The sequence below is a fragment of the Vigna umbellata genome, chromosome 2 (assembly GCF_029865625.1).
Source record: "Vigna umbellata cultivar VRB3 chromosome 2, Vumbellata_1.0, whole genome shotgun sequence".
Classification (NCBI taxonomy): Eukaryota; Viridiplantae; Streptophyta; class Magnoliopsida; order Fabales; family Fabaceae; genus Vigna; species Vigna umbellata.
Window position 1 is genome coordinate 7471094 of NC_142166.1, and position 20548 is coordinate 7491641.

The window sequence follows — 20548 nt, forward strand, 5'->3', positions numbered from 1 at the left end:
AAAAGTTTTCAAACTTTTCATTAACGATTCTCCAAAATTCATTTAACTATTATTATATTTTAAAGATGCAATGAAAACTTTTCAAATAAAGAGAACGCCCGCTTGACCATAGAAGAAAATAAGTACGTTTTATTTTTAAATAAATTAAGAGTTTAATTATACTTGGAATTTGTAAAAAAGCATCTTAAATAATTGATATAAATTTAATAAACCGTATCCTTTGCAGAAAAATACAAAAAAGCCTTCAACTGGGTTTTTCAAAAACTTTTCTCTAAAGATATTTCAAGAGAACTTTTTTATTTCTAAAATATAAAAAAGAAGAAATTTTATACCATATCACCTTAATCATGAAACTATATTTAGTGTATCTGAAAACAGTTATATATAAGCATTATTTGTAGTTAATTCCAACTAAAATTTCATTTATTTTTAAGTAATTAGTTTTGTTATGTCTTTCACAATAATATCTTCAAGCTTTTTATACACTTCTAAGATAAAAGAAAAATATTATAAACAAACATTTTAAAAGGACAATTGTGATTTTTTTTTTCTTTTTATCTTAAACACTCCAAGAGAGAATAATGCATTTTTTTTATCAAAGCTTAAATATTATTGAGAGATTCTCAAATAGATAGACTCATTAATTCGTTCATACTTTTAATTTCTTATATACTTAAGTTTTCAAAAAAGATAAGATGAGAGTATAGTTTTCAATTTATAAAAGGGTTATATATATATATATATATATATATATATTAATTTTAAGTGAAAATTAAAATTAGTTTTTTTTAAACTTTAATTTAAAATAGTGACTCAACTTTATAAATGTATAGATTTAATTATTTTAACCTAATTTTATTAAATTTATTTAAAGTTTCAAACAATTTTAAAATAACATTTGACAATTGTTTTTAATATTAATCAAGAAACACGTTTAAAATTTTAAATAAACTTACAATCTAATTAAAAAAAACTAAATTCATGCAGTTATAACAATAAAAAAATTAATTTTAATTTTCACTTAAAATTAATAAAACAAAAATATATTTAAATTTTTCAAAAATGCATATCGATATTCATATAAATGTATCGATAAAATAGTAAAAGGTTAAAATACTATACATAGGTTAGTTTGTTATTTTATGTCTAGATGTAAAATAAAATATAACTCTCATAGAATCTGTTAAATTTTGTTGATTAAACTTGAAATAATAATAATAATTATTATAAGATAATTAATTTTATTTTGTAGTAAAAATAGGAAAAATATTATTATTAAGTTGAAAATAAAAGGTCATTTTGATTACTATAAATTTTTAGATATATAAGAACAACTCATTTTATTTTTAAATAAAAGCTTTATACTAATTCAACTATTATGAAACAAACAACTGAAGCACCGACCAACTTTTTAATCTCAAAATAACTGAAATCTGGCATAACAGTATTCTCAGACACACTTTAAACTCAATAATTAAATCAATAAAAGTACCAACAAACCTGGCAATGCTTTGAATATTTCTTGCTCAACACACTATAACGTTAAATGGTAATATTTTAGAAGGTATAATATTTTTTGATCCTACTAAATTTTAAAATCTTTGGTTTAGTTCCTATAAATTGTTTGTTTAATTTTTAGCTTCTCTACTTTTAAAATATTTGAAGTGATCCATATTAAACTTTATAAACCAAAGAAAAGTAATTTAAATAACATTTGATGTACTAAAATAATATATTTCAAAAATAAAAGAAGTATAAGTAAAATATCTTTTAAAATGAGTAAAACGAAACTAAAGTAATACATTTTTTTATTACCTCATGTATTATAAGATAATAAAATTCATCCTCAACAAAATTTACAAAAATATAATTATTTTTACATCTTCAATCTTACATTTAGGTTTGGCTATAAAAATAGTTCACCCATTTAAGTTCATATTTGAAATCCTTGTTTTGTTGGGATTTTTTTACCATTTATTTATATAATAATAAGTTATTTGAATTTAAATAAAATTATATGATTTATCATTAATTATGCTGAGACTTCAAAATCCATTAATTATATAATAATAATATATTTAATTCATTAAAAGTATATCTTCAATGTAAATAAGAAATATAAAATTTGAATTAAATTCAATTATATGTATAAAACCCCATCATAAAATCCAAAATGATTTTATAAAAGTAATATTTTATTCAAAATTTCTGTCCAAAATTATCAATTTCTTTTCCTCCCTCCAAACACATATATTTCTTCGTTCTTCTAACCATCGTACTGATCTCTTTCCCTGCGGTCATACTCTTACCCATTCGTATTTCATTCTCTCAAGTAAACAAAGAAAAGGACTATCTAGAACGCTGGATCTGAATTTTCTGTTGCTTGTTCTCTGTTTCTCTATTTCACATTTGTGATTCAGATTTGCGATTTGGATCTGAAAAAATGGATCGAGAAAATGGCGACGGTGACATTGAAGGCGGTGGCGGCGATGATGGTTTTCGCTCGGGCCGCAAGTATCGTCCTGTCTTGGCCAATGATCGCGCGGTACTCGAAATGTCTTCCATAGATCCGGGATCTACTTCTTCTTCCACTTCTGCTTTTACAGATATTCCTTCTAATCTCAGGTATTCACACTGTTCCATCTCCACCAATTTTCTTCTCTAGCGATTGCGCCGATTTCATTTCGTTTCGTAATCAGAAACTTGTGCCCTACCGGAAGAATTGGGCGATGTTTTGACTTGCTGTTGCTTGCGATTGAAACTAGTGAGATTTTGTATGTGAGAGTGCGATAATGTGTCGTTGTGAATGAATGTAAGCTAGTCACTTGTGTCCAGTTGATATTGTGTGTGAGTGCGATTCTGTTTAGTTGTAAAGGAAATGAAGTTAGTCGATTGTGATGAGTTGCTGTTGTTTATTCTGAGTTTTTTTTTTCTGTGGTCAGAAAAGTGAAAACTAGTCTTAGTGGGAGTTCGGATGCTAAAGAAGGCAACGCTTCTCATCAACAGCAACCTAATGGATCCCAGCAGCAGGAATCTAAATTGGAACTGTTCGGTTTTGACTCTCTTGTCAACATTCTTGGTCTCAAAAGGTACACGGGACTTGCTTGCTGCTACCGATACTCATTTTCGGCTAGTAGATGTTTTTTAAGTTTACATATTTTTTTTTCGGGTTTTATACTTAAACTTTACCGTGTCAATAGGGAACTTTACCATTTCTTCAAAAGTTCTAAACGTTATACTTGAATGCTTTCTCTTCAAATTTTTTAATTTCAAGTGTTTTGTGTGGATATGACTATTCAAATTTATTGAATCTTAATTTTCTTGTTTGGATGAAATTGTTTCAATTACCACTAAGTACAAAAAATACCAAATACAAAAATTACCATCAAATAATACTATTGATATTAATTAAAAAATGATTCCTTTAGACATGGACAAAAAATAACCATTACAGACTTTAGCCAAAATTATTTTTGCTCGTATTCACCAAAAAAATAGCTTCACTAACATTGATTGAGAAAACCATTATAAAAGTCAACCGAAAAATAGTCTTGAATTACACCATTACAATCCTTAGCCACAACACTACATACTTAGCAAAAAAGTGTGGTTGATATTCACCTAAAAGTAGTCTCATCAATGTTGTCAAGAAAACCATGGCAAAAGTTAACCAAGAAATGGTCGTGACTTTCATTGGCAGATAAGTAATCCTAACAATGTCAACCAAATTACACCAACTGAAAATAATGCTATTTGATGTCAACGGGAAAATTTTAGTTGGCATCAATCGAAAATACCATTAATGTTAAAAGAAGAAATGTGACTAACGGCAATTGAAAAATAAGTTTGTATGTACAAAAATATAGTGTCAGCTATGAAAATTGAAAAATAATCACGATTAACTGTAAGTCTGTAACCTAAAACAAGCTATGCTAATATCATCCACAAATTATGTTGAACATATGATGCCCCAACCTTAACCAAGACGATGACATCTTGATTGAAGTCGAGGTGATGATGAACTAGTCAAAGTTAAGCCAAAGAGAAAATATAAAAAGAAGAAAAATTTAGTGAGATAGGAGCATTAAGAATTTCCAATTCTTATATTTTATGTAGAATTTAAAATTCTGTAATTTTAAATAATCAAATAACTTAATTCCAGAATTTCATTTTCTTTATAAACAGCATATCTTGTCATAAAGCATTTCAAATTCTTTATAAAATTAAATTGCCTTTTCAAAAATTTTCATCTGAGCACACTATTAAACTCTTTGCATTGCTGAATTTGAGAGTGGATAGGATAATCTTTGAAGAAGACCTTGTTTTTGGGATTCTTTTGTCAGAAGCATTAGCTACTGTTTAGCTGGAATATACTGTAACGAATTTGTTTGAGTTTTTACTTATACATTGATAAGGGAATTGATTTTTTTTATCTAGTTATTGAGCACACTATTACTTTTATAATTATCTAATTATTGAGAAGGGAATTTTTTTTTTAACTTAAAAAGCAACCATCCCTTAAAAATGGAGCAAACAAATGGGCCAATTTGTTTCTTAATCTAAAGGGGTGTCTCCTATCAATGTCACTGTTAAATTTGATTTTAGTTCTAGAATTTTTTCTGGTTTTCTGATTTCAAACAACTTTCTTGACTTTATCCTGTCCTTCTCTAGTATGACTGGTGAGCAGGTTGCACAACCATCAAGTCCTAGAGATGGTGAGGATATATCTATCACTGCTGGCTTGCCAAAGGTATGCTATTTTCTCGAGTATAACTTTACTTCCTTTATTTGTATCTTGTCTACTTTCTTAACAACAATGACTTTCATATGTAGATTGATGAAAATGTTATGTGAGTTTTGGTTTGAATTTACCAAAATAAGAGATTAAAAAGTGAAAAGTGGCATATTCGAATGTTTTCTGTTAGACATGATGTGGTTAGCTTAGCTCTATATAATGTCACTATAATATAAAAATTATGTGTAATTATCTATTTTTTGTCTTGACATAACATGTTTATTTAATTCTGCAGCCTGCTGCTCCCAAACTTGGTACATTGATGGGTGTATTTATTCCATGTATTCAAAGCATTTTGGGCATCATCTACTACATTCGTTTCTCTTGGTAACTTGTAAATCACTTTAAATGTTACATCATATATGATCATGTTTAGGCCTTTTGGAATTAATTATCTGATTGTTGGAGAATGATTATTGCAATTTAAAGATTTTCTAAAGAAATTAGACATTACAATTTGGTATTCAAATATAATTAACAATTCAGATTCAAGTTTAAAAGGATGAAAGTCACAACTTCCTTATTTCTCTCATATTTTGAGTGAATGATTGTTCATTTGGGAATTCTTAGTTCATTGTGTCTATAGTTTGAAGTTGAAATTTAATCCACTTGTTAGATATGATCAAAGTAGTGATGAATGTTGTTTTCCAAATCCCAACATAGCAATTTGTCTTAGTTTTGAAACATTTCCATGATGAATACCTTTTCAATATATTTAGTTGTTTTCCTTTATCTAAACTGAAGATTATTTGTTAAGATTGAATTGAATTACTTATTTATTTGAGCTTTATAGTAAAGCTTATACCATTAAATAGGAAACTTAGGGTATTAGAAACTTTACCTTTCGTATCATAATCTTATGATTCTTGTTTCTAATATTCCAATCTGATACATTTTAGCTATCTACCAATTCATATCTCAAGATGATTCTTAAATGACTTTGTATCTTATAATACATGACATGAATGGATCTATGTAATTTTTATCACTGATACGATTTAACAATCATATGCTTTTCACTTTTAATTTTTTTTTAATAGTCAAGCAAGCTTAAATTTTTCAATGAAAAGGAATTTGAAAGAACACTTGTAAACTTATCTTATTGATTATTTCATCCTTATTTGTCGTTCCATAGTTCAATGCAGATACTCTATTCAGCTATCTGATTGTTTTATTTCCATTCTTGTAAAACCAAGATTTCACAAGCATGGATATAACTAACTGTTAATATTAGTGCATACTTTGAACCAATATGGTTACAAAAAAGGCTCTAAGCTTCCAAAACTTCTAATCTTCAAATATTGTAATGAATAAAATCAATCATTATTGATTCAACATCCCAATATTATGCACTCTTCATGAGTTTGATTTTGGGACCAACATTGTGTGTTATGATTGGAGTGCTTTTAGTAATTCTATTATGTAACTTAGAACCTATGATGTGATTCTTATGATAAATATGAGAAGATTAATTAATGATATATACATACACACACACACACATATCATGCCCACTTTGATACCATTGATAAGTACATATGTGTCGCATATTCATTGTCTGTTTGTCTTAATCAGAAGGTATTGTGTGCATGGCTTCATTGATAAAACCCTTCCTATCATGTTCTAGGTTGGATTAGTCCACTTGTGTCATATTTCTTTCTTCACCTCTACACTCAAATTGAATTTTTTTTCTGCTCTGGGTTTACTCTCCCTAGGCCACTGTTGCTTGTAGGTTACTATAAAAGGCTTTGGTAGAACCAATGAGGCTTAACCGTGTGCAGTCTGTTATTTTTTGGGCCTTTAGTTGGACCACTTGCATGCATCTTCATGTGGAGCTTTTTACTCCTATATCAACGGTGTTATGATCTTATTATCTGTTCTGTGGTTGGTGACCCATTGTTATATATCAAGAGTGTAGGCATATCTGACTTACAAAGGGGTTGAGATACCCTATTGCATTACTATTTCTTCCCCTTCCCCCAACTGTTGTGCCAATGGTTGTATCAGGGGTGTAGGCATGTCTGATTTACAGAGTGGTTGGGATGTCGTACTGCATTCCTATTTCTTCCCCTTTGGCAGGCCCCCTCTCTCTCCTCCCTAACTATTCTGGATATGTTATGGTCACCTTGTTTTATTTTGTTCTTTCCAATATGACTTCATTTATTTTGTCCCAACAAAAAAGAAGAGAAATTCATGACAGAAATTGATCATTATTCATGATTTCTTTGTGATACTGTATTTTAATTATTGTAATATTTGTTTGATCCCCTTGGTATATTCAATTTGGTTGAATTGGATACTTTGGCGTTAAACTAGCTAAACATTTGATGTTTTCATTATTGTAGGATTGTTGGCATGGCTGGCATAGGACAAACATTGTTGCTTGTTTCTTTATGTGGCACCTGTACATTCCTTACTTCAATATCATTGAGTGCTATTGCAACCAATGGTGCCATGAAGGTAAGCACTGTATGAGTAAGTTGAAGTACTGCTTATTTGCTATGACTGCAGATTTTACAAAATCTGATTGTTAAAACTAACTATGCTTTAGATATCTTTATTTTTTAACTTTTATTTTGGATTATTCATAAATTTAAGTTGTACTTGTTAGTTAATTTGAAAAAGGAGTTTGCTGTCGTGTCTTGCTCAAGTTGAGGTACTATGATTTTTGACAAGGGAATGATTGAGTATTTAATATTTATGACGGTACATTGGATACAGTTGGACCAACTAGAATGTTCTTTCTTAAAACCTGGACTCTTTTTAAGGACTCCATGTGTTCTTGTGACAAAAATAATTACTAATTATTTTCCTTTTACTTTGAGTAAGCTATGCGATTATTAAATGCACCATGTGTTTTGTCAAAAGTAAAGTCTTCTAAAAAAGGTCACTTAGATCTAAGGCGGTTTTTGTCCCAACTTTGTTACAGCTTCTTTTCTCCTTAAAAGGAAAATTTAGGTCAGCACAATTTTATTTGTTGTGTGTTCTATCAGAATTTTGCATATTTCTTTATCTTTCCTTTTAGCTTAAATTTGTGTTTGAAAACTCGATACAAAATCTTTTCAAGTGATCAAGTGTAAATAGGATTGCATTTTATTTTTCCAAAAAATTAAGTAAATCTTAGGATGCATTAATAATTGATATAGTTTAGTATTTTCTTGTGTGTGGTGTAGGGTGGGGGACCTTACTATCTAATAGGTCGAGCCCTTGGTCCTGAAGTTGGAGTTAGCATTGGTCTATGCTTCTTCCTTGGAAATGCTGTTGCTGGAGCACTGTAAGTGTATAATATGAATCTCTTTTAATTTTAATCTCTTAAAAGGAAATCAGGCTAGGAGGATTATGTATGTAACAGAATTGTAGTTATGATAGCTGATATATGAAATTAATTCTGAAGTTCTTTGTCTGTTGCTTGTGGTTCTAGTTATGTATTGGGAGCTGTAGAAACATTTTTGAAAGCAGTTCCTGCTGCTGGGATCTTTAGAGGTAACAAGTTTAAATATTTTAAAATTAATTGCTATTTTATCCTTTTCAATGTAGTGTTAAATTTTTTCCTAATTTTGTTGAAATTGGCATACTGGAATTGTAGAATTTTATAATTGTGCTAACATATATATGGGATACAAAAAGGGAACTTTTGTTGATTACAATATGAAAAGGGATTGAGTTGTTCCGAATGTAACTATGTAAATGTTACTCTTTATCTTCATCTTCACCTTTCATTTTATTGAGTAACTAATCTTAGTGCTGGGGTTTCAAGGTATAGCTTTAAACTTTTTATAGTGGAAAACACCTTATCCTATTGATAAGCTATTAAACATAAATATAGCCTAGAGTGGATTGGCCACGCCCAACATCAACACTCAGACTCTTAGATTAAAAGGAATTGAATGATAGAGATGTTTTAGAGTTACTTTGGGTAATTTGATCCCTCTTCTCTGTTTGTGTGTGTGTGTGTACTTTACTAGTTGTTGTTTATTACATGTCAGAAAGACCATAAAGATTTCAATAGCTATTCGAAATGTTTCTATTTTTCTAAATTAGTTATAATAGAACTAGATAGTAGATTGGAATAATCAAATCATGCAGCGCAAAGAAGTTGTGCTTAAAGGCCATTCAACTAAGATTGATTTTGTCATCACATTTTTCCATGGTGACTATAATTTGGGATCCTTTGCATTTTTTGCCATGAAGAAGGGGAGAGGAAGAGTCACTATTCTCTTTTTAGATTGACAAAAAAAGGCAGTATTTTTTTCTTTTATTGGTGTATTATTACATTGTTTTTGCGTTCAATAATGTCTTTTTCATTTCTATGATGTTAAGATTTATGTTGGAGATCTCACATTGACTAGAGAAGATCAATTTACACTATATAAATGGGTGTAAATGTCACCTTATAAACCGATTTTGGTAGAATTGAGTTAGACTTAGAGTCTATTTTCTAAGATAATATCATGGCCATTTAGAGCTTATCCTAATAAGGTTTGTTGTTTGTTTGGTTTATTGTGCCACTTGCTATTGGTCCACTATTTGACTAACCTCAGATATCTAGTTCTATGCTCGAAATATATATGTCTCGACATGAGAAGTGTGTTTTAGAAATCTCACATCGTTTAAAGATAAAATCAATTAAAAATATATAAGTAGGTGTAAATCTTATCTTACAAATTGGTTTTTTAGGCTTGAGTTTGATTTAAAATTCACTTCTTAAGAGTTTGAGTTGATAAGGTGTAATGATTTATTATTGTTTAGGGTTATGCTTTATTGTTGTATTGTTGTAATCATTATGTTTGAATCAAGCAATTTGATTATGTAATGATTTATTATTATTGTTATTAATGTTATATAATTATATATTTATTTGTATTGCAAGTGCAGAGGCTGCCACACAAGTTAACGGGACTGCAGTTACACAACCAATAGAGAGTCCAAGTTCTCATGACTTGCAAATATATGGGATTGTTGTGACTATTTTGTTATGCTTTATTGTATTTGGAGGTGTGAAGATGATAAATCGGGTTGCACCTGCTTTTCTCATACCTGTTTTATTTTCAGTCGTCTGCATATTTTTGGGAATTTTTGTGGCAAGGAAGGACCATCCCACAGGTTTGTTTTTCTGTTCTGTCCCCTTTTCCCAATTTCCATTTCCTTTTGCAATCAATTTCCTGTTAAAAGAAGCCATATTTTAGCTTCCTCCTAGGCTTGCTTACATGTAGACTGTTTTTGTATAGAGACCTTCTCAATTCAGTAACACTTCGGTTGATTTTCAGGAATGTGAAACATAAATTTTGGGCCTTTTGCGTCATTTAATTTCTTGTTAGGGTAAGACTATGTGCCTCCTTACACATAAGAAGCTGTTATCAAATGGATGAAATGAAAGGAACATGAAGAGCACTGATGATGATATTTCATAGGCATAACTAAATATTCCAGAATAGGAACTTGAAACACTTCTAATTTCAGTTTAATGGATCTGGAGACATTTTATGTAATCCAAATCTAAATCTAAAAGGGAAAACTAATTTTTAGTGAATATACCGGAGTGCCTAATGCAGACTTAGTTAAATTGTGCATACACATATATAGTTAATACAGTGTATAGATTGCAAAATATATTAATAAGACCATCTTAATTTCCTAAGGTACACAGAACGAATGCTAATTACGGAATACTAAATACATTAATAAGACTGTCTTAATTTCCAAAGGTGCACAGAACAAATATGTTATGTTTCTGAACGAGAAACCTAGCCAAGAACTCCCTCACACTCTCTCAAAACAGTAGATAGGAAAGAATGAAATGAATCTGTTATATTCCCAGTAAGAAATTGTCTATACAATCACAATCCAGAGGCATAATCCCCTTCACAGGTCTAATGAACCTGTCTACAATCAATATCCCAAAACTTCCCTTTCTACCATATCCCCCTTGCCTTCTTATAAAGGCAACCCACTTTTAACTATCCAACAACAATTAATTCCTAAATTGAACAATTAATTCCTAAACTGAACAATTAATTCCTAAACTGTTTTCTCTCTCCTACACACCTATTACCCATTATAACCTATCATATTATATCCTATCAAAATACTTATTATAAAGTTTTAAATTATTAATAATCACAACATACCTAACTCTAGGTTCTCACTTTACGTGTGTGCTTTAGTTTTTTTATTTTGGACAAATTATTAAATTGTGCATACACATAGATAGTTAATACAATGTACGGATTACAATATATATTCATAAGACCGTCTTAATTTCGTAAGGTACACAACGAAATCTAATTGTAAAGTTTTAAATTATTTATAATCACAACATACCTAACCCAAGGTTCTCAGTTTACGTATGTGCTTTGGTTATTTTATTTTGGACAAATTATTCTTGTTAGCCAGATTTATGAAAGAGCTTTTCTTTAAAGAAATATTTCTCTAAATTTAAGTGTTACCAAACCAAATAGTCTTTGAACTTCCATTTTAAAGGAACTATTTTTATTGATGGAGAAACTACTGCGTTTTAGTCTCTTATTTCTTTGAATGGTTCTGCACATTTTCTGTCTATGAGGATGTGGAATTTGAACTCTTTATTCTGTGTTGTCTTTGCAGTCCTTAACTATTGGTTAACCTGAGGTTTCTAATTTACTCTCAAATCATCAGCCTTTTCATGTCAAATGTAGGGATGTGCTTAACTATTGGTTAACCTGAGGAACCCAAACCAAGTCAACTTCTTTGAAGGTTTGATTTGGGTGTTCTGATAAAGAATGGTGACCTGATAGTGTTTGTTTAAAGTCATGGTTTTTCTCTTCTGAATATGTGTCTGATTTTTGGAATGATTATTTAAATTTTCGTGTGCCCAGTGACCTGATCTGACCTGGACAACCCCATCCTAATCAAGATGGTTTACCATAAAAAATTCACAGAAAAATTATCTGAATTCATATGGTTTGGACCAAAAGTTTCCCAAACTTGATCCTATCGAAGCCTATAAAATGTATTTGGAAGTTCAAATCTGAAGAAACCTTTTGCTTTTCGGAAGCAGATAAACAAAATTTAGAGAAGAGAAAAACGGTATAATTTACAGTTTGAAATTAGTGATAAGAGAAATTTTAGCAGAAACAGAAAAGAGAATCAAATCTAGACAATTATTAGGGAAACAGCTCTCGCTGCCATTGCTATTACTCCATGGTGTGATGTTGAGGATTTCTCTCCTTTCATTCTTCCATCTTTTTTGTATTTCAGATTTATTTATACTGATTTAATTAAGTTCATTTCCCCCCTCTTTACCTTATTTAATCCAGAGGGAATTACTGGGCTGAATTCACAGACATTTAGAGAAAATTGGAGTTCAGATTATCAAAAGACTAATAATGCTGGAATTCCACAAACTGATGGCTCGGTAACCTGGGACTTCAAGTAAGATTTCCCAGCTTTTTCTCATTTAACCACATACCGTTCTATTCTGCCTTTTAAACTTTCACAGTGACATGAATAGCCTAAACAAATATCCGTGGGCTTTGGGTTTTACTTTGTCCGTAAATAATTTGTGAACAAAGTTTTTCTACTTTTAACAATTGACCAAGTTCTATATGGTGAATTGGAGCGACTATGATAACAATGAGTTTAGTTAGACTAAATCTGCATATGTAATGGCTGAATACGATATTTGTGTTCTTCAATTTTTTATTTTATTTTTAGGTCGTGTAAGTTCTACCTTTTGAAGTTGAAAATGATATCATTAACCTTTTATTAAAACATTTCAATTTTGGTGGCGAAGTTTTTTAAAAGTGGTTTATTTAGTCTTTTAACTAGTTTTTGAATTCCTTTGCTGGGTCAACGTAGTGCACAATGTTCCCAACTCAAGTTTGGGAAAATTTAGATGTATACAACCTCAAATCCCGTAAGAGAAGCTGTTTTGTAGGATTTGAACCTGTTACTTCCAGGAGCAAGAGTTATTCTTGGATTTTATGCTGAGTTGATAAGGGTGTTAGACAGTTAAAAATATTTGTTATTGTCGAGCTATCATGAATGTTGTTATAGTTTCCTAATTACAATTATAAGATCTGTGATGGACCTCCTACTAACTAAGGTCTACTCCGTAATGAAGAGGATGGAAAGTAGAGAAATGTGTCAGTGACAGAATCAGGAATATCAAATTAGTGACTTGTGGCAGCATAATAGATTTCCTATGTGACTGATAAGTTATAAGAGGATTTGGATCCGGATGGGTGGGATTAGTTAGATATATATGAAGTTCAGGGAGAGTTTGTGAATGTGAGAGTATGTGGGACAATTGTGTAAAGTAACCTTCAAGGAGCTACTCTAGTTTTTATTTTTTCTTTTACCAATGAGACTTCTTTAACTATGAGCATTCTTTTTTTTACCATTCTGACTTCGAGCTAATATCATGTTCATGCTTAATCAGCTTACTTCTATTGGTGTATACCTTATTTTTATTTTTTATAAAATATATAAATGTTATTTCAGCTGCATGTGGCTTCAATGTTTGCTCGCAACACTATATGATATAGCAGAATTTCAGCTTTTTTGGGATTTTTCACTATTTTGCTATTGACAATACTGTACAATGATATATTTTTTAAGCAATATTTTGGAAGCATGGAAACTCTCAAGAGTTCCATTTGCATACTAGGGCTGTGTGAGTTCTCCTAGAGGGCCAAGTTTGGCAACCTTGTTGGAAGAGTTGGGGAAAGACTTTCATCACCTTAAAGTAGCCTTTTTTTTTCCGATAATTAAGACCACTAAAATTACAGCAGGTCCCCATCCCTTTGGGACCAAATGTGGGAAAAATTTGCTAGTTTATGATTTCTGATATTTTTCAATTCTGATTTTCTTTTTCTCCCAGTTCATTGGTAGGCCTCTTTTTCCCTGCTGTGACGGGAATAATGGCGGGTTCTAACCGATCATCCTCTCTGAAAGATACTCAGCGATCAATTCCTGTTGGAACTTTAGCAGCAACTCTTGCAACTACTTGTCTGTATTTTATTTCTTTGGTGCTGTTTGGCTCTGTTGCCAGCAGAGAGAAGCTTTTAACTGACAGGTAATTTTGGTTCGTATAGTATTTCTCGATATAAAGAAAAAATTGTTGTATTGCACAGTCATGTACAATTTATTTTCTTATTTGTTTAATTAGGAGTTACATCCATAATTTCCCACTTACCTTATGTACAGATTTGTAGCCAAAAGTACATAGGTTAGCATCCATTTCAATGTCTATATATAGCTTGTACTGGCTGATGTAAATGATCAGCAAATGGTAATGCAATTCAAGTTCTCTTTTTTAAAGTGAATTTATTGAGGAACCTGAGAAAAAAATGAATAGGAAGATCAGGCTTCCACATAACAAGAGAAAAAGGAAAATAAAAACAAGATAAATGGATTAGCTCAAAATGTCTATTCTATCTAAATGTTGCACCAAATAAATCCCCTTTTCATCTTTTTACCTTTTTGTTTGTATTTCAAAGTATTTTATCCCGTATTAATATGTATCTGATCCTGGTCTGACGTTGAACATTCACTGTTTCTTTTTTTCTTTGGGAGGAGGGTGTGGATTAATTAGGAATATTAGGATTTTATGTTTCAAAATAAATTATGGAGATATGGATATATTAGGAATATTATATCTGTCCTTGTCATTTAGAAATTCTGTTCACTGGTTTGAAGTCTGATTTTGAGCTTTTGTGCAGGCTACTCACAGCTACAGTTGCCTGGCCTTTTCCTTCATTAATTAAAATTGGAATTATTCTTTCGACTATGGGTGCTGCTCTTCAGAGCCTGACTGGTGCCCCGCGTTTGCTTGCAGCGATAGCCAATGATGATATTTTACCTATTTTGAATTACTTTAAAGCTGCAGATGGCGGTGAACCACATGTTGCTACCCTTTTTACTGCTTTCTTGTGTATTGGATGTGTCATTATTGGGAATCTGGATCTCATCACTCCAACTGTAACTATGTTTTTCCTTCTATGTTACACTGGTGTCAACTTATCCTGCTTCCTTCTTGATCTACTAGATGCCCCTAGTTGGCGTCCTCGGTGGAAATTTCACCATTGGAGTATGTCCCTTGTGGGAGCATTACTATGCATAGGTTTGTTGTCTCCCTTTGTTTTTCCAATTAATTCAGTCAATTTTTTCTTCATCTCGATATATTCAAATGTGAAAGATCTCTCTGTTTTAGATATGGTCTGTTCTACTATCTGGTGTGTGAAGTATACATGTAGGATGATTGGAATTTCTTTATGTAAACATAATAAATAGACATAGATATGGATTAAAGATAGTGCACTAAAGATACCAACAGTTGCACACCATGTATGGCTCTAGTGATGTGTCTGAAAAGCTTATAGGGAACTTTATTAAGCTTGTTAAAATAGTTTGACTCATTGACTCCTATGAAGTTTTATGGACAAAGTTATGATATAAGCACTAATGTAATAAAAGCTTATTAAATAAATGCTTAATTCAATTGTTTACCCAATCACACCATTTACAACATTTTAGACAAAATGATGTGGTGAAAACTGAGAAGCCCTATATTATGGTATTTTTAGTGTATATAACCTTGCATTGAAGCCTTATTGTAAAACTGGAAAGGGCTATGTATGTACTACTGATATTACAGCTGTAAGGTGTAAACCTAGATTTGTTATGTATAATAACTACATTTAAAAACCAATACATACAAATGAATGGGATAGCTGTCAGCTAGCTGCTACTTCACCATTGGTCAAGCTCATAGTAATCATATGCACCATTCTTGTTTCAGGTGTACCTATTTTTAGGAGCTGAGAGAATATTTAAATGTCTCCCACTTGTTTATTTGAATTGCCAAAATCTTGTGGCACTTTCCCCTTGCTATCTATATGTTTCTCTTGTATGAAATGACTTCGTATATGTTTTGTTCATTACTAGAAAATTTGATCTTATTATAGGGATTCTGTAGAAAGAAGCTTAGTTGTTACATATTAACCTAACCTCTTTCACTTATTCAAGCATTAGTTGTTGAAACAGTTTGTTTAAAATGAACGGTGTTAGAGAGTAAGTATACTCTAAGCATTAAAGGAAAGCTGGGGACGGGAAATATGGTTTCAAAGGTGCCTATTTCTAACAAACTAGCATTTTGTAGTCTTTAGTCCCTAGGGTAATAATTGTTATTCTATAAAATGAATGAGGATATGAAATTGCCATTTTTCCCATCCCATTTTTCTGGGAATGGATGGTGATTCCTGGTTCTAATGGAATGCCTTATGTTTTTTTTTTTTCACTAAAGTTGTATTGTTCATTCCATGGATAAAGCATGGAATGCAATCTGATAGGATTTGGCCTCCTATTACAAAGGTTATGAGAGAAGAAATATGAGAAGTTGAAATAAAGCTATTTGATGTTAGTTACACATATTTGGGAGTTAGTTAAGAGCAAGGGAGGTTTGTATAAAATAAACTAATGAGAGAAAAGCTTACAAGGGCAGGAAATATCTTTTTGATAGGATTTTGGTCCCTCGAGAACTAGAATGATTCTTTTCTATAATATCTTACATTTTGGAAATAAACACTTTTTCACTCTTACTTCTTCTGGGAAATCAACTTGTTTTATTTCCTGATCCATTTTCTATACAATCATTTGTTGTAATTAGAGGAAATATCTATAGAATCTTCTCAATTAGAGAAAATATCTATGAAATCTTCCTAATTAGAGAAAACATGTGTATGATCTTCTAGATTATTATGTTTCCTTATTTCCCTTTCTAGAATATTAGATTGCTACAAACAGAGGTAAGAAGAATGTACTTACTATGAATGAAAATAATAAAATCATTCTCTTTTTTCAAGCTCATCTTTTCACTTACCAATGTGACATAAGTTTTCTCCAATTGATGGTTAAATACAGTGATTAAATTCTATCAAGATGGTATAATCTGCATTCATATAATAATGCTAGGACTGGTGCTTCGTTTTTATTCCCAAGACTACAAACAATTGCATTTCAATGATTATCACACATAAATTGTAGAAAGTGGTTCACCATGCTGACAAATAGGGATGACAATGGGATAGGGTGGGTATAGGTTTGACTCCCATCCCCATCCCCATCCCCGAAGTAAAAATTCATCTCCATCCCTGAAGTAAAAATTCTTCTCCATCCCTATCTGGTAATAGGTATACTCGTGTTTGTACTCCCTCATTTATTGTTTCAAATATTAATTAAATAACATTTTACAAGGAATAAAAGACCCAACAAAGAGAACATGATACTATCAAGTATTCAATGTCAAAAGGATACACATTTTATTTTCTTCGGAGTCAAATATCAAGAAAGAAATTATAATTATATAAATATCAAATAAGAGTATCAAATAGTAATTAGATAAAGGTCAAATAATTATAGAGAAGAGTAGAACAAATCAAATGAGGGATAATTGCAGATCTAGTTCATAGTTGTTGAAATGACCAATATGAAGAGAGCAATGCATGCAGTGTCAAAATACTCCAATTTTTTCTCAAATACTAAATTTATCATTTGGGTGAGTCTGAGGAATGAAGTATTGAGAATCTATAAACAGTTTGCTATTATTCATTAGGTGCGTACTATTATAGTATTGCGGCTTCAAAAGTGTTCATCTTGAAACTTGATTTTGATCATTAACTTTTTGCTTTGCAGTGATCATGTTCCTAATCTCTTGGTCATTCACTGTGGTATCTTTGGCCCTTGCAAGCCTCATATATAAGTACGTGAGCATTAAAGGAAAGGCTGGGGACTGGGGTGATGGTTTCAAAAGTGCCTATTTCCAACTAGCACTTCGTAGCCTTCGGTCTCTTGGAGGTATGTATCATTCAAATTCAATCATATGCTTTCCTCAAGTAGGTGATACAATACAGAAAAGAATGACAATGTTGAATTTGTCATGTATGTATGATTGAATGGTCAAGCACTCGAAATAGATTTTGTTGATCCACTAGTCTATTCTCCTTTCGAAAGTTTCCTAACCCCCAAAAGGTGTTCGGTCTGATGATGTCTCATTCCTGTTATCTTGGAAAAGTTATCATTTTAATTGGCTTAGATTTTTCATCTCCTTTCTCCCGGTTACTAGTGCAGCCTGATCCCCCTTATACCAAGTTTCTGTTTGTTTTTATATATTGAGTTATATTGTATAGAAATGATCTTAATATTGATGATTAGGCTCGGAAATAATGATATTTTCATTGTTAAAAAAAACAATTTTACTCCCCATGAAAAGACTTCAGAATTATCTGCAGTTTGAGAGTTTAAAACATTCTGACTTATCTCTGAATTATTAATGATACAATCTGCATTTATCATGGGTTTAGATTTCTCTTGATTCTTTTGGTGGGGGTTTTTATGTACAGGATGTGAAAAATTCTATTTTATAGAAGTAAACTTCGTTTGAATTTGAGCTTCATCATAATTAGGACCTTTTTATTATTGTAACAAATTGATTACTCATCCCTTTGTCCAATTAACGTTTCTCATCAAATGCCTTGTCAACCCCAAGGGAAGAGGAAAGAAAGATGATCATTTAGAAGTATTTTTTATGAAAAAAATTAATATTTATCATAGACATTGCAAGATAATGATGAACATAAATTCTTGACATAATTTGGCTCGTCTCTTTACAATAAATATTCATTTTGATAAATGTTTTGCAAATTAAGCCTTTACTCGCTACAGTTTGCTTGATTATAAATTTCATTCATAGCACTTCTAAGTTAAAACTTGGATGACTTTTACTTTCTCTGATATTGCGAGTATGTCTAATGATCTAATTTATCATCTGCAGTTTTTAATATCATTACCATTTAGAGTAAGAATCTGATGATTCATATGATAAAATTAAAAATTGTTAAACGGTTTTTGTTTAAAAAGGGTCAAAATAAATGTTTTTATACGAATAGAAAGAGCTTTATTATAGCATTATACTGTTCATATTTTTTTTTTCTGTTAATGTATTGTCATTGTAAATTTAGGTTTCCCTAGCAACTTATTTCCACTTATTTTTGTAGCAAGCCAAGTGCACCCAAAAAATTGGTATCCAATTCCACTAATATTTTGCCGACCCTGGGGCAAACTGCCAGAAAACGTTCCATGTCATCCCAAACTTGCAGATTTTGCGAACTGCATGAAGAAGAAAGGTCGAGGAATGTCCATATTTGTCTCTATACTAGATGGTGATTACCATGAACGTGCTGAAGATGCCAAAACTGCTTGTAAACAACTTAGCACCTACATTGATTACAAAAATTGTGAAGGTGTGGCTGAGATTGTTGTAGCCCCCAACATGTCTGAAGGCTTCCGTGGTATTATTCAGACAATGGGCCTGGGCAATCTCAAGCCAAACATTGTGGTGATGCGTTACCCAGAAATTTGGCGAAGGGAAAACTTGACAGAAATCCCTGCCACCTTCGTTGGGATAATCAATGATTGCATTGTTGCAAACAAAGCTGTGGTTATAGTTAAGGGTCTTGATGAATGGCCGAATGAGTACCAGAGGCAGTATGGTACGATTGATTTGTACTGGATTGTAAGAGATGGTGGTCTCATGCTGCTTCTCTCTCAGCTCCTTCTTACCAAGGCGAGCTTTGAGAATTGCAAGATTCAGGTCTTCTGTATCGCAGAAGACGATGGAGATGCAGAGGGACTGAAAGCTGATGTGAAAAAATTCCTTTATGATCTTCGGATGCAAGCGGAAGTTTTTGTCATAACAATGAAATGGGATGCACAGATGGATGGGGGTGGTGGGTCTCCACAAGACGAGTCGTCGGAAGCATTTACTAGTGCTCAGCAGAGAATTGATGATTACTTAACCCAGATGAAGGTAAGAGCACAGAAAGAAGGTACTCCTCTAAGGGCAGATGGTAAGCCTGTGGTTGTGAACGAGAAGCAGGTGGAGAAGTTTCTTTACACAACACTAAAGCTCAATTCAATAATTCTGAGATATTCAAGAATGGCTGCTGTTGTATTGGTAAGTCTTCCTCCACCTCCACTGAGTCACCCAGCATACTTCTATATGGAGTACATGGATCTGTTGCTGGAGAATGTACCAAGGATTTTGATTGTAAGAGGTTATCGTAGAGACGTTGTAACTCTATTCACGTAGTTTTAAGTGGATGATTCTAGGACACACTAATTACGTTTCTCCCTCACTGTTTATATTTTGTAGCTTACATGCAAGTGCTCATTCTTTGTACCAATTTTCTTGCTGAAGGGGGTCTTTTGTATTCACCAGTTTTATAGGAAATATGAAATTATTTTCAACCTTATTAATTTTTTCTTGTATCGGATGACAATTAAACTGTTTGCTATTCTCGTTTCCGAAGTCGATGGCATCAAAATAATGGCTATTAACATTTGTAACAGCTTGAAGTCGTCGAGCAAAAATAATTCCCCATTAGACATCTCAATTCTCGTAATGCTATATGTCCGTTTTTGTGCGAAGGTGAAGTATCCGTATACTGTGCATGGCATGGCTCTATAACACTGAAATCTTTTCTAAATAGGTGTATGCATAGCTCAACACAAGACAATTTTTCGATCAAAAAGGTTTCGAAAACCGTATGGGATTTTGTAGTTCTGTATGTTTCTGGTATTTATTTTGGTTGTCTTTGTGCATGAATCCGGATTAAACAAATCATTTAACTTTTCTTTATTGAATCAGATGATTTTAAGACCATTGATTAAACAAATTACGTTGTGATCATTTATGTATCTTTTCTTTTCATCTTG

The 20548-nt window shown here is 31.7% G+C and overlaps 1 protein-coding gene across 1 annotated transcript; it reads left to right on the forward strand.

The window, feature by feature from the left end:
• The first annotated feature begins 2267 nt into the window (after positions 1-2267).
• CCC1 (cation-chloride co-transporter 1) lies at positions 2268-20085 on the forward strand. The gene is made up of 13 exons (XM_088105954.1): positions 2268-2625; positions 2943-3089; positions 4672-4750; positions 5031-5122; positions 7141-7255; positions 7969-8069; positions 8217-8278; positions 9671-9898; positions 12091-12205; positions 13656-13850; positions 14497-14897; positions 17468-17629; positions 18829-20085. Exons 1-13 carry the CDS (start codon positions 2444-2446, stop codon positions 19920-19922), a joined length of 2973 nt encoding a protein of 990 aa, XP_087962080.1. The 5' UTR covers positions 2268-2443; the 3' UTR covers positions 19923-20085.
• The last annotated feature ends 463 nt before the right edge of the window (positions 20086-20548 follow it).

Bases quoted from the DNA above. Each gene is read 5' to 3' on its own strand.
- CCC1 (XM_088105954.1), top strand. From the start codon at position 2,444: ATGGATCGAGAAAATGGCGACGGTGACATTGAAGGCGGTGGCGGCGAT. The intron at 8,279-9,670 runs GTAACAAGTTTA...TTGCAAGTGCAG, and splicing joins TGCTGCTGGGATCTTTAGAG to AGGCTGCCACACAAGTTAAC. The intron at 9,899-12,090 runs GTTTGTTTTTCT...TATTTAATCCAG, and splicing joins AAGGAAGGACCATCCCACAG to AGGGAATTACTGGGCTGAAT.